The sequence below is a fragment of the Anser brachyrhynchus genome, assembly GCF_964034855.1.
Source record: "Anser brachyrhynchus genome assembly, chromosome: W".
Classification (NCBI taxonomy): Eukaryota; Metazoa; Chordata; class Aves; order Anseriformes; family Anatidae; genus Anser; species Anser brachyrhynchus.
Genome location: NC_137704.1, coordinates 26,885,095 through 26,900,178, shown reverse-complemented (window position 1 = coordinate 26,900,178; position 15,084 = coordinate 26,885,095). Strand labels below are relative to the sequence as shown.

The following is a 15,084-nucleotide window of genomic DNA, read 5'->3' as shown; positions in this document are numbered from 1 at the left end:
AGGGCCCCGAGCAGGGTGCCCAGCCCCACGTGCAGGCGGCTGCTGGAGACCTCCCCGAGCAGCCCCCAGCCCCTCTCTGGGCAGCCTGGGCCGGGGCTGCGGCACCCGCCCAGCACAGGAGTGCGGCCTGGCGGGCAGGGGGAGCCGCCGGGGCTCCGCTACGGCCCTGCCGCTGCGCCCGGACGCGGGCCCCGCTGACAGGAGCGCGGCTCCGCCCGCCCCGCACCTCCCTGCGGCCCGCCCTGCCCGGGACAGGGCCCCGGCCCCGCGGCTCCACGCAGGGGCGGGGCGGGGCGGGGCCGGGCCGGGCGGGGCCGGCTGATGCAAGGCGGCGGAAGCGCGGGGCTGCCGCTTCCGTAGCGCTGCGGCAGCGCGGCCATGGCGGGGGAAGTGATCGGCAGGACGGCGGCGCTCGCCCTGGGTGAGGCGCGGGGCCGGGCGGCCTCCTGCGGCCCGGGGGGGGCGTGCGGGGCGGGGCGGGGCGGCCCCGCGGCCCCTCGGCCCTCGCCGCGGGCAGAAGATGGCGGCGGCCGCGCCCCGCCGGGGCCTCGCGGGCCGGCTCCGCGCCCTGGGGCCGGGCCGGGCCGGGATGGGGGCGGCCGGGCGGCTCGCAGCGGGCCCCGCCGGGCCTGGGGGCAACGGGGAGAGCGCGGGGGGCGCGGGCGGGGCCCGGCCCGGCCCGGGGTCACCCGCAGCTGCCGTGCGGGAGGGTCCCGGCGGCCGTCGGGGCGGTGAGGCGGCGGTGCCGAGCCCGGGTGGGCGCCCGGCGCTGCCGTTTCCCAAGAATTCGCCTGTTAAAAGCTAAAATGAGTCAGTTCCGCGCCGCGTGCGGGGCCTTCTGCTGAGCACAAGCCAAACGCCTCCAGCGCCTGTACCGTGGCTGCGTGTGCTGCCTGTGTGTGTGTGCTGCTCCTAACAGGCCCGTCCGTCCTCTGCAGAGAGTGCAGTTGTTCTGAATGACTTGAGTAAAAAGAAAACAACAACAAGAAAGCGTTGCGTTTTCCTGTAAGGAAAGTACTGCACACACGAATTTTGCTGCATTTCTGGCTGTTAGCTGTGCAAGGGTGGCAAAGAACGGAGCGTGTGCACGTATGGACATACCGATACATGTGCGGGTGGTTATACATCAGTTCATACCTATAAATACTTATACATACGCAGGTACATGTGTGTATATATATTTGTATTTACGTGTGTGGCCCAGCCCGCAGCCCTGGCGGCTCCCCCTGCCCGCCTGTTGAGGTGAGGGGAGTGGAGAAGGCGAAGGGGTGCTCTGAACGCAGGACGGGAATGCTGATACGGGAAACCAGGGTTTTGTAATGGCCGTGCGGTCAGACAGAGGTGTAATGTGCTCTGATCCCTGGAAATCGAAACCAAATCGCGTTACAGAAAAAGGTCCATGTTTTAGCAGTCGGGGCGTGGGGTGGGAGCACCTGGGCAGGAGCAGTGGCCGTGCGTGGAAGGCTCTGGGCCGTGCAGGCCTTATCCTCTGGCCTTTGCGTCCGTTTGGGCACTAGAAAAAAGACGAAGTATCTTCTGTTCTTATAATTTGTGACTCATTTCTTGGCTATGCATGAGCTAAATGCTGGGTTGAATTGTCTGACTTTTCTCAGCATATTATCTGCCTGCTTGCCTAGACGTTATGTCCAAAGAAAGCTGCTTCCTTCTTGGCCCCTGGTGTGCAGCCAGGGGCTTCCAAGAGTCCGGTACTTTGGGAGTCCTTAAGGCCTCAACGTAATGCATTTTCTGCGTGGAATGATTTTTAACGTGGAAAATACTAACGGGCTCTTACTTGTGCGACCAAGTGATTGTTTCTGAAGGTTTATCACTGCTGATAACCACGAACATTTTATATCTTTTGTGTGTGTCCAGTTTCTTCCTGTGTATTTCCATAGTTGATACTTTTTTTTGAGTAACTGCCTATATTTGTCATGTCTTACAGAAGAGCTGTATGTTTCTGAACGAGAGGGCAGTGATTCCACTGGCGATGGGACACAGAAGAAACCATTCAAAACTGTCTTAAAGGTAACTGCAGAGAACGTGTGCTGTTCTGAAGCGCGTGAACTGCTTTAGGTCAAGTGATTGGCCGTGTATTCCTAAATGTAAATTTTATAGCTGCTGTTGCAGCTCCGACCAAAATGTCAGAAGTAGATTGCCTGCTCGGTCCCTTTAATGGGATTACTTCAGTTCACCTGTGGTGTTGTTGATTCTGTCTTTTTTCCCTCCCCACTTTTAAGGCTCTGATGACAGCAGGAAAGGAACCGTTTCCTACTATTTACGTGGATTCGCAAAAGGAAAATGAGGTGCTGTAACACCTTCCCAACAGAAATTATTTTAATACTCCTTTGTGTGAAGTGACACAAATGTAATCTTCTATCTTCTGCTTTCTCCTTGGTTTGGTTTAGAGATGGGCCATTATTTCAAAGTCACAGATGAAAAATGTCAAAAAACTGTGGCACAGGGAACAAATGAAGAATGAGGCTAAGGAGAAGAAAGAGGTAGGTTGCGGATGGTGCTAAGCTGGAGGAAGCATGCCTTGTTTCTTTTCCAAAAATATTAAGCAGTGTTGGTGTTGTTTCCTACGCCCCATAAACCTTTAGTTTGTTCTTCATCTGTACCGTATGTTTTACATTTGTTATTTACAGCTTGTCTTTGTTTAGATTAGGACAAGCAATGACTGAAACTGTGTGAGTTTTGAATGATGGCAATCTATTGCCTTTGGACTTTGGGGAAAAATGAGAAATGCTTCTGTGCATTGTTTCTCGTCCTGGTCTTAAATCAGGGCAGGCCAAGCCCCAGCAGGGTAACAACAAGGCTTTTTATGACGTCTGTCTGTAAGTGTACATTGTAGTCCCCGGTAATTATAAAGAGTGAGACTCTTATAAAGCGTGGCCACAGTTATTTAATACTTATTTTTTCCCCTAAACCAGGCAGAAGATCTCTTGAGAAGAGAGAAGAACCTGGAGGAAGCTAAGAAAGTTGTTATCAAGAATGATCCCAGTCTTCCAGAGCCAAAATGTGTGAGTAAGGTCCAGTGCCTGGTTTCCAGCATGTTGTCTGCACAAAGGCTGTCTCTCTGCATTGTGGTTCTGACAGCTGTTGAAGGCCACTGTCCAGTTGCTGTCACTAAATGTACTTTTGTTTTTCTGGTTATCTGTGTACTCCAGAAAGACCGAAGTCAATATATTAATGCATTGGTGGGTATCTAAACCTTCTTGGTTCATGCACCAGACTTTTCTCTGTCAGTGTTTGCTGGCAGATACCATATGGAAACCGTTTGGAAAAGTTTGTGAGTTTTGCTTTGGTTGGTTATTGTAGTGGTGGAGGATGAAGATACCCTGCTGGTCAGAGGACGTAATTTAAGTCAGTGACACACCTATAGCAGTTCTTACCTGGCTGTTTGTAGAGTCCTGCTGGATTTGGTGATTCGATGCAGTCCTTAACTTAGTAAGCAGATGTGTGCTGCAGTGTGGTGGGGTTTTGGACAGAAGGGGTTTCTATGTACATGTGTAGAAAATGGATCTGATTAGAGCAAGGCACTCTCGTGGTTCCCCTTTGTGAAAGGGGCAGCCAGGTCCAGCTGGGTTTAAATCCTTGTCGCTTTCAAACCAGCGCACACTGTTAGTGTTTAACTGCCTGAAGCACGATCCCTTTCAAAATTACTTGTGTAATTGTGTGGAAAACACCATCTAAATGGTGAGTTATATTCCTATTTTTGATTGCTTTTATTCCCTGCTTTACAGGTAAAGATTGGTGCTCTGGAGGCTTATAGAGGCAAGAGAGTAAAGATTTTTGGCTGGATTCACAGGTTACGTAGGCAAGGTAAGTCACGAGCACTTAAAGCTTATTGAGCCTATGCAGGGAGATGGAACAAACCAAGTAGCCATCAACATTCAGACATTTAATGAATCAGACAGCATCTAGTCTTAAATTTTTAGCTCATCACTTAGATTTGGTGTATCACACTGATCAGTACAACACTAACAAATTCTGTACAATGTATGAGGATGTAGACATTTCTTAGTTGAAAACTTTTGAGATGTTTGATTTGGAGGCCAGTCCTACAGAATTTCTTCAAAAGACTTGTTTCTTACACTAATCGTAGAGACTGAGGAGCTAGATAGCATCCGCTCATAGCAAAATCAGTGAGTGAGAATTTTCTTTAAAGTTTCATAAAGTAACATACCTTCTTTTAGCAGTTTAACAAGTAATACTTGCTTTCAAACTGACCGGTATTTTAGTTAGAATCATAGAATATCTGAGTTGGAAGGGACCCAAAAGGATCATCGAGTCCAACTCCTGGGTCCCCAAAGGACCACCCAAAAAAAAATAAAAAAACAGGTCATGTGTCTGAGAGAATTGTTCAAATGCTTCTCGAACTCTGGTTCGCAAGGTGGCGTTCGCTGGGGAGTGACAGGCTTATGCCAAACTTCCTAGCACAAAGCCTGAAAAACGCAGGCTGCTTCCTGTGTTCTTCTGCCAAACAACTCTGGAAGTGCATGGCAAGGCTGAGTCTGACTTCACAGAGAGCACTTGTTCAGATTGTCACTGTAGGACTTGACCAAGCAGTTATGGATCTGAATATCATGAGCATTTTATAGAAAATCAATGTTTTAATCAGATGCTTTTGCGGAGATGTGGGTGGAGGTGATGTCACTGTATCCACTTCAGGCATAAAGTGGGCCTGTGCGTTCTGCATTGCTGTTAAAGGGGCCTCTGGGCCCCCCTGGGCCGGAGCCTGCCTGAGGTCGTGGCATGGCAGTGCAATCCCAGCTGTGCTGAGGCTGGAGCAGGCAGTGCTCTTGATGTTTCTGTGATCGAGCTAATGCTTCGGTGTTTTCTCAGAACATCTTTGCATGTTTGTTTTTTCTTTAATGGAAAGATGTGATCATGGTCCTTCGTTAATAATCGGCACATCAGTGGGTAATGTTTCTTGGGGGTGGGTTTGTTCAAATGGATCGGGTGAATACGTCTGAGCCTGTATTTTTTTTCTTCTCTTTCTAACCAGGAAAAAATTTGATGTTCGTTGTTTTGAGAGATGGCACAGGTTTTCTTCAGTGTGTCCTTTCAGATGAACTGGTAAGTTGTGATGATTTAATTCAGTTCCCTCATTAAATAAATGAGGTGTTCATACTTCGTCTGTCTTCTATGTAAACAATAGGAAGTTCCCCTAAATCTACTGATTATGTTGTATTTTTGTTAAATTCAGTCTCCTGATGCTAGTTCTTTGTCAATGTGAGCTCTAGTTATCTTGTCTGTGCCTCCAATAGGAGATGTAGATAGGTAAACCAAAAATTAAAAATTACCATAACTGTGTCTCTTTCTTTCTCTCTCTGTAGTGTCAGTGTTACAACGGGCTAATTCTCTCCACAGAGAGCAGTGTTGCAGTGTATGGTGTGCTGAACCTTGTTCCTGAAGGCAAGCAGGTAGGGGAGCTGGATAGTGCTGTGTGTTTCGGTCCTCCTTTTCAACAGTTTATCATTTTCCCGATGAGAGGAAAAGCAGAGGTAGAAATAATTATTGAATGATTTCAGGGGGAATTTGTTCTAGGAAAAAGAACAAACATCCCAAAGTTGCCGCTGTCACCCGCATTTTGTTGTGTGCCATGTGAACCGTATGGCTCTTCTCACTTAACTTCTGCCTGAAACAATTTTCCCCTGATACGTCACATAGATACTTCCTAAAATATAACAGTGGAAAATTATATTAAATAAATAGTTTTATTTTCCTTAACAGGGGTAATGAATGAGGTTTTTCACTTTTTGTTTTGTGAGGTTAAGAACTCAGGGTTAATTCTCTTCTACTGAGTTGAGTTTGTTGACTCTTCACCGTATTGTTCACTGTATAAGGACATTTACTTGTCTTCCAACACGTGGTGGGTGTATGAGCTAGGCAGTTTGCTATAACTTTTTTTGTAGCGCTTTGCAGCGGTGGTCTCAGATTACTGGCTGGGCAGGTAGCTTTCAAAATACCATGCCGCTTATGCCTTGTCCCTCTCTCATTCCAATCTAGATCTAAAAACTGTTGCTGTTTGGAAGATGGATTGAATATAGAGTTAGAGCTAATGCCATGTTAAGTAGCTATGCATAAGGCATAGTCCATAAAAAGGATTCAGACTGAAGGCAGCAAAGAAACTTTCAAGTTTACCCCTTCCTTTAGATACATATTCATAATTGTCATTGACTGTGCAGTGAGAGTTGGTTCTCTCTGTGGATCGGCACTCTATTGTCTGGTCTATCGAGTGTGCTGACTCCAGGAAGACAAGAGAAGAAATATATCCGAACAGAATCGCATCCTGAAGTGATGTTATATTGCTTCAAACAGTGTTTCTGAGATGTGTTAGACAATACCTGAGCAAAGTAGTCCCCTCACTGTGGCTGCCGGCAGAGTGTAAAATAAGGGCAGAGTGTTAACCTTCTGTGGTGCTTTGTAGAGAATTCAGTTCACTTTTAAGCAGTGCGCTGTCGGCCATTACCAGCGTGTTTTGCTAACGAAACGTGGATAAGCTGAATGGTTCTAGTTTGCCCTGTTACTCGGGTCCTATCCCCAAGAGATCTTCCGAAGGTCACAGAGCCAAGCTCAGTTAAACACGAGCCCATTGCCTGGTGCGTTTGCCTATCAGAAATCAGTATCATTTCCTTTTCTTCACAGCTTATACTACTGTGAAGTCTAAAAACAAGTGCAGGTAAACAGGGATCAAACACTTCTTTTAAACAGCTTTCACGCAATTTGGTAACTAAATTACTTGTTTGTACGCGACTGCTCAGAATGTTTTGTACACTGAAAACACTTTGGTTTTGTGTCTCATCACAGCAAGAGAATGCCTTTAGTGCACAAAATCATCAGATTTGTTAAAATCTGTTAATTAGACTTTGTAAATCGGCATTTATACCCTGAAACTGCTGTAAATATAAGAAGGACAGAAGCCTGCTGTGACCCACACGGGGGAGCTGGTGAGGCCGGCAGTGCAGGCAGCCAGGACGGAGCCCTGGCCCCTCTGGCCCCTCGGCTTGCTTATCGCAGCAGGTAGCAGAGGGGACCTGGCCAGCACGAACCTGCTGTTTTCATGTCGTGGTGAAATGCTGCCTTCTGGAAAGCTGGCTCGGGCGTCTCTGACAGATGAACTCACAAGTACCTGTAGTGAGCTAGTTCTTCCTCTGGCGTAATCTAAGGGACTTCTTTGAAGTTTGCCACCAGAATGGAAGGGGAATGTGGCTCAAACAGTAGGAAGAACAAAATCCATTGAATATCATACTGCAGGCTTGCCCAAGTGTGTTTATGAACATCTCCGAAGAGATTACACAGTCAGTGAGGTCCATTCTCTCCTTGTGACCTTTGTGAAGAATTTTCTTATAGCTAACTGAAATCTTTTTCCTGCAACTTAAGACATTTGTCCTTTTGCTCCATTTCTTCTATAACCACCCATGAAATAATTCAAAGTAGCAAGTAGTTTCCTTCTGTTTAGCGTTTTGTCCTTCCAGCTGAATAAACCCAACCGTCTCTGATATGTTACACTTCAACAGAACGTATCTGGAAGGCTCTGATTATTTGGCAATAGTACTCAGTCCCATTCACATCGAGTCTGACAGACTTGTGGTGGGTTACAAACAGCATTTTCAAGGCTGGTATGACTGGGTTACAGGGCAGTTACTGATAATACTGCAGTTAGAAAGATTTTAGTGTCTTTTGTTTAAACGAGATTGACATCTCTGCCACAGCCAGACGGTGACGTCCAGGGAGTGAAAAGCAGACTTCTGAAAGTTTCGTTTCACTTTTAAATTGGCAGGCTCCAGGAGGCCACGAGCTGAACTGCGACTACTGGGAGCTTATAGGTCTGGCCCCAGCAGGAGGGGCTGACAATCTCCTCAATGAGGATTCGGAGGTTGACGTGCAACTTAACAACAGGCACATGATGATTCGAGGCGAGAATATGTCCAAAATCTTCAAGGTGCGCTCCATGGTGGTACAGGCCTTCAGGGATCACTTCTTTGCCAATGGATATTATGAAGTAAGTATATTTGCCCTTGTTGGTAAGTGACTACTCTAATTTCCTTACTTCAAGGCTATCTTTTTCTGGGCAAACCTGTACAGACTTTCTGATTGACTTGAATTGTTGGGGGGGGAAAAATCTGTTTCTTAGGAAACTACTGTGTGATCACTTTCATAGACATAGATCTCAACGTTGTGTAGACATTTCTGAGGTAAGTGTTACAGCATGATTCACAAACAGCCTGCATACCTCCTTTCAGGGTGCTGAAGGATATCAGGAAGAAGTACTTGTAGCCATAGCTACGAAAGTTTTGTAGGTGGGATTCTGGAAGAGCGTGCCTTACCTCACTGCTGTAACATGTTGTTGTCACTGTCCTTAATTCTTCACTCAAGTAATGACTCTCTTGTTCTTTAACAGGTCACACCACCAACTTTAGTCCAGACGCAGGTGGAAGGAGGTTCAACCCTGTTCAAGCTGGATTATTTTGGAGAAGAGGCGTACCTAACACAATCGTCCCAGCTCTATCTGGAGACCTGCATTCCAGCATTAGGAGATGTTTTCTGTATTGCTCAGTCATACAGAGCTGAGCAATCCAGGACACGCAGACACTTGGCAGAGTATGGAGAGAGTATACTTCTCTATTGTTTATGTATAAGTGAATTTTTAAAACAAGGGGAGTAGCTGGTGGTTCGATGACAATATACAGCGAGAAGACAGCGTAATGCTACTATGGAACAGCTGATCAAAAGTGTATTTGGAGGTAACTCCTCGTATCAGTGAACGTCCAGCTGGTCATATTTGATGTTCAGTGAAGGGGGATTTGCTCAAAACAGAGCTGATACGGTTTTAGGAAGCTTTGTGTTTTTAGAATAAACAGTTCATACTGTTGTTTTCCTTCCTTTTTTTGTATTTTAAGAACCTTATTTCCTTTGCAGTGTAGAAGTGGGAGAGTTGAAAAACAGGACAAAAGTGGGTTTCATGTTTTTTCTTAAGAGTTTTTTTCATAGCTATAGATTTGTTGCTTGAGTGTGGTTTTGTAATGTCATGACCTGTTTTTTCAGGTACACTCATATTGAAGCTGAATGTCCCTTTATAACTTTTGAGGACTTGTTGGACCGTCTGGAGAACTTGGTTTGTGATGTAGTTGACAGAGTCTTGGCATCACCTGCATCAAGCTTACTGTTTGAGCTAAACCCGGTAAGCAGCAGTGTGGGGCAATCTTGAGTAGACACGGTCTGCAGCGTACCTTTCCTGATGAACATGTTCATCTGGGAAAGACAAGGCATGGCAATGAGTTCTGCTTACTTAAGTAAGAATATTAAATGACATCAAAGAGTGAAAATGCTGTGAGGCTGGTAACGATTCTTCCAGGAGCTGGGGGGCTGCAGAGGAAGACGTTACCTGCTAGTAAGGTCTAGGAGCCAGCAGCGTGCTGGGATTTATCGTAATGTGTACTGTACCCGTAGAATAAAAACCTCTGTCCTAGAGCTCATAAAATTGATCAGCTGGTACTCGCAGATTGAGCGTAAGGGAGCAATGAAACAACCCTGGCATTTTACTCCCTGTGCTGGAAGGTGCAGCTCTATAAAGCTATCTTCATTTGCTAGAGACCCTTTGTCTCCTGCTGCCTTTGCATAGAAAGTTAGCAGTCTCTTAAAGGCATCTTATCTCCTTCACTAACTTTTCTCTCAGAGCACGTATAGATTCTCTCATCCCTGTCATTTTGACCTGGTTTCCTGATGAGTACTGGAAGGTTCCATTTTCAGTTTGAACTGAGATGGGCAGGAGGTCCAAAGTAACGGAAGCACAACCTGCCCTGTGGGCTTGTCACAAAGGCAAATTCTGCAGCAGTCTGATGCACAAAGAAGCAAAAATGTTCTTTTGTGGCACTGCATGTGGAATTTCTGCAAACTGTTGAGTCTGAAGCACCTACATGTGTAATTAATTCATACGGAAAAGGAAAGAGCTCTGAAAATGCTTCCTCTCCTCTCTTCTGCTGTCATTTTCAGCATCTGTTCTGTGAACTGCACTGGACTTGGAAGATGGTTTTGCTGGGTTCCAGCTTTTCAGTACTTCTGAGCTTTTTAAGCAATAGTTGATACACAACCTGCAAAGGGTAGCGTGTGTGCTCTGAGTGTGGAAGAGGACTTGCTGATCGACTGGAAAAATGAATCTTTAAAAATGATACCCTTCCAAGCATTTTGATGTCTACTCTTATTTACAGGGCTTCAAGCCTCCCAAACGTCCTTTCCGACGAATGAACTATGCTGAAGCAATTGAGTGGTTAAAGGAACATGATGTGAAGAAGGAAGATGGTACTTATTACGAGTTTGGGGAAGTAAGTCTTTCTGAGTCTCCTTAGAAATTAAAACCAAAATCCCACAGTCCTCCACTAAGGGTACGTGAGTTCCTTGAAGAGCAATGCGTTTGGACCATGATCCCATTGTGTTTGGGATCAGAGACCTCGTGGAGGTCTCCAGCAGCCGCCTGCACGTGGGGCTGGGCACCCTGCTTGGGGGGGCCCTGTTGGGCTGGGGGGTGGGAACCAGGAACACATGGGGCTCCCTGCCCACCCTGACCCATCTGTGGTTCTTGGTCTTAAGGTTTGTGGAAAACAACTTGGGGGAAGAGGAAATGAAGCTCTTCAGTGTTTGTTAGTTGTGTGGAAAGTTTGTTTCAGGTTCAAGGTTTGCCTAGTTGCCTGTGTGAAATGTCGTGTAGACTGTTAAACAGTTTTTTTCTGACCTGTATGTTTTTGAATATAAATATAGTTTCTTGAGTTGTTCTAAGACGTTTGTTTTAAAAATGTAGGTACATGAGGTTGAATGCTTAGATATGTGTGGTCTGAAAGTGTCTTTGTCTGTGTCTTGCCTGATGTGTTGTGGGCCTTGAGGTTTTGGAGTGTTCTTGGTTTTAAATATTAATAGGGCTCTCTTTAACCCTAGGATATTCCTGAAGCTCCTGAGAGACTGATGACAGACTCCATTAATGAGCCAATCTTGTTGTGCCGATTTCCTGCAGAGATAAAGTCTTTCTATATGCAGCGCTGTCATGACGATTCCCGTCTTACTGAATCTGTAAGTTGGTGTTTTACATAGTGGTGTACAGGCTTCTAAATAGAGTGGGAATGTCTCTGTGAATGAGCATGAAATGAATGAGTACTACAGGAAAACCTTGGAGAATTCCATACCAGAATTTGTCTGGGGCCTTTCTTGGCATGACTTGTTGATACTGTAGAAACAAATGAAGCAACACTGAAGTGCTTAAAAAATGTCATTAGATCACAGTGATCATGCTTTTCAATGACCTTTGGTTGGTTCTAGTCTAATGACAATATTTCTGTGACCTCTTGGGGACTATTATCTAAAAACTAGCTGTCTAGCAGCCAGGAAGAGTGGTGGTTTTTAGGACTGTTTTTGTGGTGTAACAGTTTGGTGTCACGAAGAGTGTTAAAGACTAAGTCAGAGATCCTAGTCAGCTGGTTTCTTCCATGTATAAATTGGCTCTGGAAGGAATTGCCTTCTCTCCTTCTGTCATGGAGAGTTAATATTAATGGTAAAACATGTTATGTTTTAAGTTTGGGCTTCATCTTTTTGAGGGCAGCTTAACTGTAATAGTTTGATCTCGTGTGTTGTAGGTTGATGTGTTGATGCCTAATGTTGGTGAAATTGTTGGAGGCTCTATGCGTATTTGGGACAGTGAGGAGCTACTGGAAGGCTATAAGAGAGAGGGCATTGATCCCACGCCGTATTACTGGTACACCGATCAGGTATGTAAAACAGATTCAGTGTGCTGCTTGTCAGACATTTGAATTTTCTTAAACTGCTTCTAAAATGATGCAGTCTAAATTGCATTCATTTTCCGTGACCAAAAGTAGATGGTCGTTTAACCACTGGCAAAATGCAATGGATAATAGTTTCCATTCTGTTAAATTGCTTTTGTTTGCTACAGTGCATGCTGCCCATACCAGATTGCCTTCATTAAACTGGTCTGGGCAGGTATATTCCCCTTGTAATGTCTTCCACAGTGTGCTACCTTTGTGAAGCCCTTGTTAGATAAAGATGGGTTGGTCTTTCCAGACTGGAATAGCTAGCTCTGCAAGGAGAAGAGAAAAGGATGAGTTTGGAGAGAAAAAAAAAAAAAAAATCATTAAGACCTCATCTTTCAGCTTCCTTTTTTCTCTTCTAGTCCTTACATTGCCCCAGGGAACAAAACACAAATATCTTCTCTGAGGAGAGCATAGTCCGTATTCCTTCTCATTCGTTCAGAATATGGCTTTGGTTTGTTTTTTTCTTAACAAGCGAAGGGTTAATATCTTCTCTGTGATTTTAATTTCACAGAGAAAATATGGTACCTGTCCTCACGGTGGATATGGTTTGGGATTAGAGCGGTTCCTGACCTGGATTCTGAATAGGCACCATATCCGAGATGTCTGTCTCTATCCACGCTTTGTCCAGCGCTGCAAACCATAGCCATCCTTGTGACAAACGTCAAGAAAATCAAGCAACAGATGCTTGGAAAAGAACGATACACTCTACTACAGCCCGTCTGAGAACAAGACTTACTGCAACCTGTTGTTCATACATTAATTAATTTAGTGTGTGAGAAAACCCTTTTTTTAAGGAAAATGCTACTAATTAACTGGAAGAATTCTTAGAAAAATAATGTTAGGTGTATTTATGCTCTCAAGTCAACATAAAACAAAAATCCTAAGCTGGTGTTCTAGATTTTTTTTCTCTTGTGGTTTCTTTTGGAGAAATCAGTTCAAGCTTTTAAAATTCCAAAATCCTGACCACTGAGAGTGATATGAAGAAATGTCTTCTAAATGGCTCAACAAAATATAAAAATGGAGAATAATTGTGCTGTGCTTTTTTTAGCTCTTACTGCTTTTAATGGAAGTTCTGTTTGAGTTTATTCAGTTGTAAGCTATGTAGTATTGAGCACTAAATTCTACTGAAAGAGACTTTTTTTTCTCCCAAATTATTTACTATTAATTCTATTAATTAAAAACTATAAGACTGATAGTGAGGTATGCTTCGATACTTTTTCCTGATGCCCGCGGATGGAGTGCTACGGTGGGACCGTGCACTCCCAGCATAAGCTGCATTACAGTAGGAGGGGATGTGCTTAGAGACACCGGAGTGTTTGTGGTGCCTTTGAAACGAAGGTTATTCCATCTGTTTTAGACAAGAAGTGACTAACCGAAGACCCAAAGAAACTAGCTTTGAAATATAATTGGGTTTCAGCATTGTGTGCTGACTGAATTACTGTCCTCTCTTGGTGAACTGTAATTTGAGCAGTGCTTTCCCACTTCATGCTAAAGGATGTTTTCACGGTAGAACAGTTGCCTTGCTAGCTTGGTGTACTCTTGTCCTGCTGCATCTTAGCAGACTTTCTGGCTGTATTCAGGTTATCAAATAGAATTAAGTAAATATTTAATGTGTTGAATCATCCATCTGTATCCTTTTTATCCATAAATGCGAGCCCTTTTACTAGGAAGAAGAAAATCTGTAGGTGCATCACTGGCTACTTGCACCGAGACTTTATCTGGATTTGCCATTCATGTTGAGCTGTGCGATATCCGTATTTTTGTAATAAAAGGCTTTTTTCTTCACCTTGCATGTTAAATATACAAACTGGTCTAAATCAGCAGCCAATAAATTATGTCAGCGTAAGTTGGTGTGTAGGACAGTAGTTCTTGACCTGTGATGTCTGTTTCTTTACCTTCACTTGGCCTTTGTAGCTTACTTGCTTAAAATATTCTATCCTGGTAGAGACAATCACTGGGGGGGAAAGCAGGAAAAGTAAATTTTCAAGTGCAGTGGATACATGTGCTTTAAAACAAAATTTGCTTTTTTCAAGCTAAATACCTATTAACTTAAAGTCATGATTTTTTTTAATAGTTTGGATAAACTTTCTGGGATACCCAGTAGAAATATTGTCCCGAGAATAAATGAGAGACGTGGTGCTGGATAACTAGCTGCAGAGGCAGCACCTCCAGTGGGAGTGGGCTGGGACTTTGGTTGCTGTGGTCGCTGAGGCGTCTGACGGTGCTTGTCCTGGGCGTGCTGAAGTGGGGCCGGGTTTGTAAGCAGAGTTGGTCTCTGTCACACCAACTGATTCGGTGGGAAGGATCGAGGTTGCTTCCAGAGCTTTTAGACCCGACACTGTCTGGGTTTCCTGGGGACTGCTGAGGCCTGCTGACCTGCAGGGTTGCCCTTTGAAGAGGATGAATGAAAGGTACTCTAAGAAATAAGCGTTGCTAGGATGGTTTTTCTTATCCACACCTCTTTGAATTCACATTTTTCACTGACTTTCTCAGTCTTTCTGTGGCCTAGTCTTTTTCTGACAGAAAAAGACAACAGATTTTAAGAGCTGCTTCTCATACAGTGACGTGCCTCAGCTCTGTTTCTCACATTTGCCCTACTCTTTTTATTTATGCCTTTGTTCTTTGTCTGAACTTAGCAATTAAATTATTCTCTGAAGTACCTGAAAAGGTGTGGTCAACCATAAATTTCCTGTGATTTGGAGTATTTGTTGCAATGTGTTAAGTATATAAACCAGAGGAAGAAGGGAAATATGAACAAGCTTGACTGCAAGAAAACAAAAGGTATTTCCTACTCCTAAACTGATGCATGTGACAACACATTAACAGCGAGCTATAGGAAAAGTCCCCTGTTCAAATGTTGAACGTGCTACCAAATAGTAATCCTACCCTTTGGGCTTTTATTGTTTGTGGGTTTGTTTGTTTTGATTCTTTTGTTGTTTTTATAATTGCTCTTGTGTTGAGATGCTCAAGAGGCTTCTGTGGTGCAGGATGTGTAGAAATTTGTGAGCATATACGGAGTTTTATCAAAAACTAACAAAATCCTTCAAATGGCTGTAGTGATAAGGGCAGAGAAAGGTTGGGAAAAGATACTACTAGAAAAATTCTTGTTGGCAGGGCAGTTTTCCGCCCCTTAAACCGGAAGGGATGAGCTGCTTTGCAAGGTTAAAAGCCTTAAAATGTCAGGGGCGCTGCCAGGGGAAGGTGGGAGGACTTGCAGGGAGCTCGTGGTAGAGGCAGCCCAGATAAGGAGCTTAAAAGGTGACCG

General features: G+C 44.7%; 1 protein-coding gene across 1 annotated transcript; it reads left to right on the top strand.

Annotated features, from left to right (window-relative positions):
- Positions 1-268: 268 nt before the first annotated feature.
- On the top strand, positions 269-13,659 carry NARS1 (asparaginyl-tRNA synthetase 1). Its single transcript, XM_080571938.1, has 15 exons — positions 269-421; positions 1,943-2,025; positions 2,238-2,303; positions 2,406-2,498; positions 2,931-3,020; positions 3,744-3,822; positions 5,009-5,079; positions 5,340-5,426; positions 7,787-8,008; positions 8,408-8,607; positions 9,052-9,187; positions 10,215-10,328; positions 10,936-11,067; positions 11,628-11,759; positions 12,331-13,659. The coding sequence occupies exons 1-15, from the start codon at positions 379-381 to the stop codon at positions 12,460-12,462; spliced, it is 1,680 nt and encodes a 559-aa protein (XP_080428064.1). The 5' UTR covers positions 269-378; the 3' UTR covers positions 12,463-13,659.
- The last annotated feature ends 1,425 nt before the right edge of the window (positions 13,660-15,084 follow it).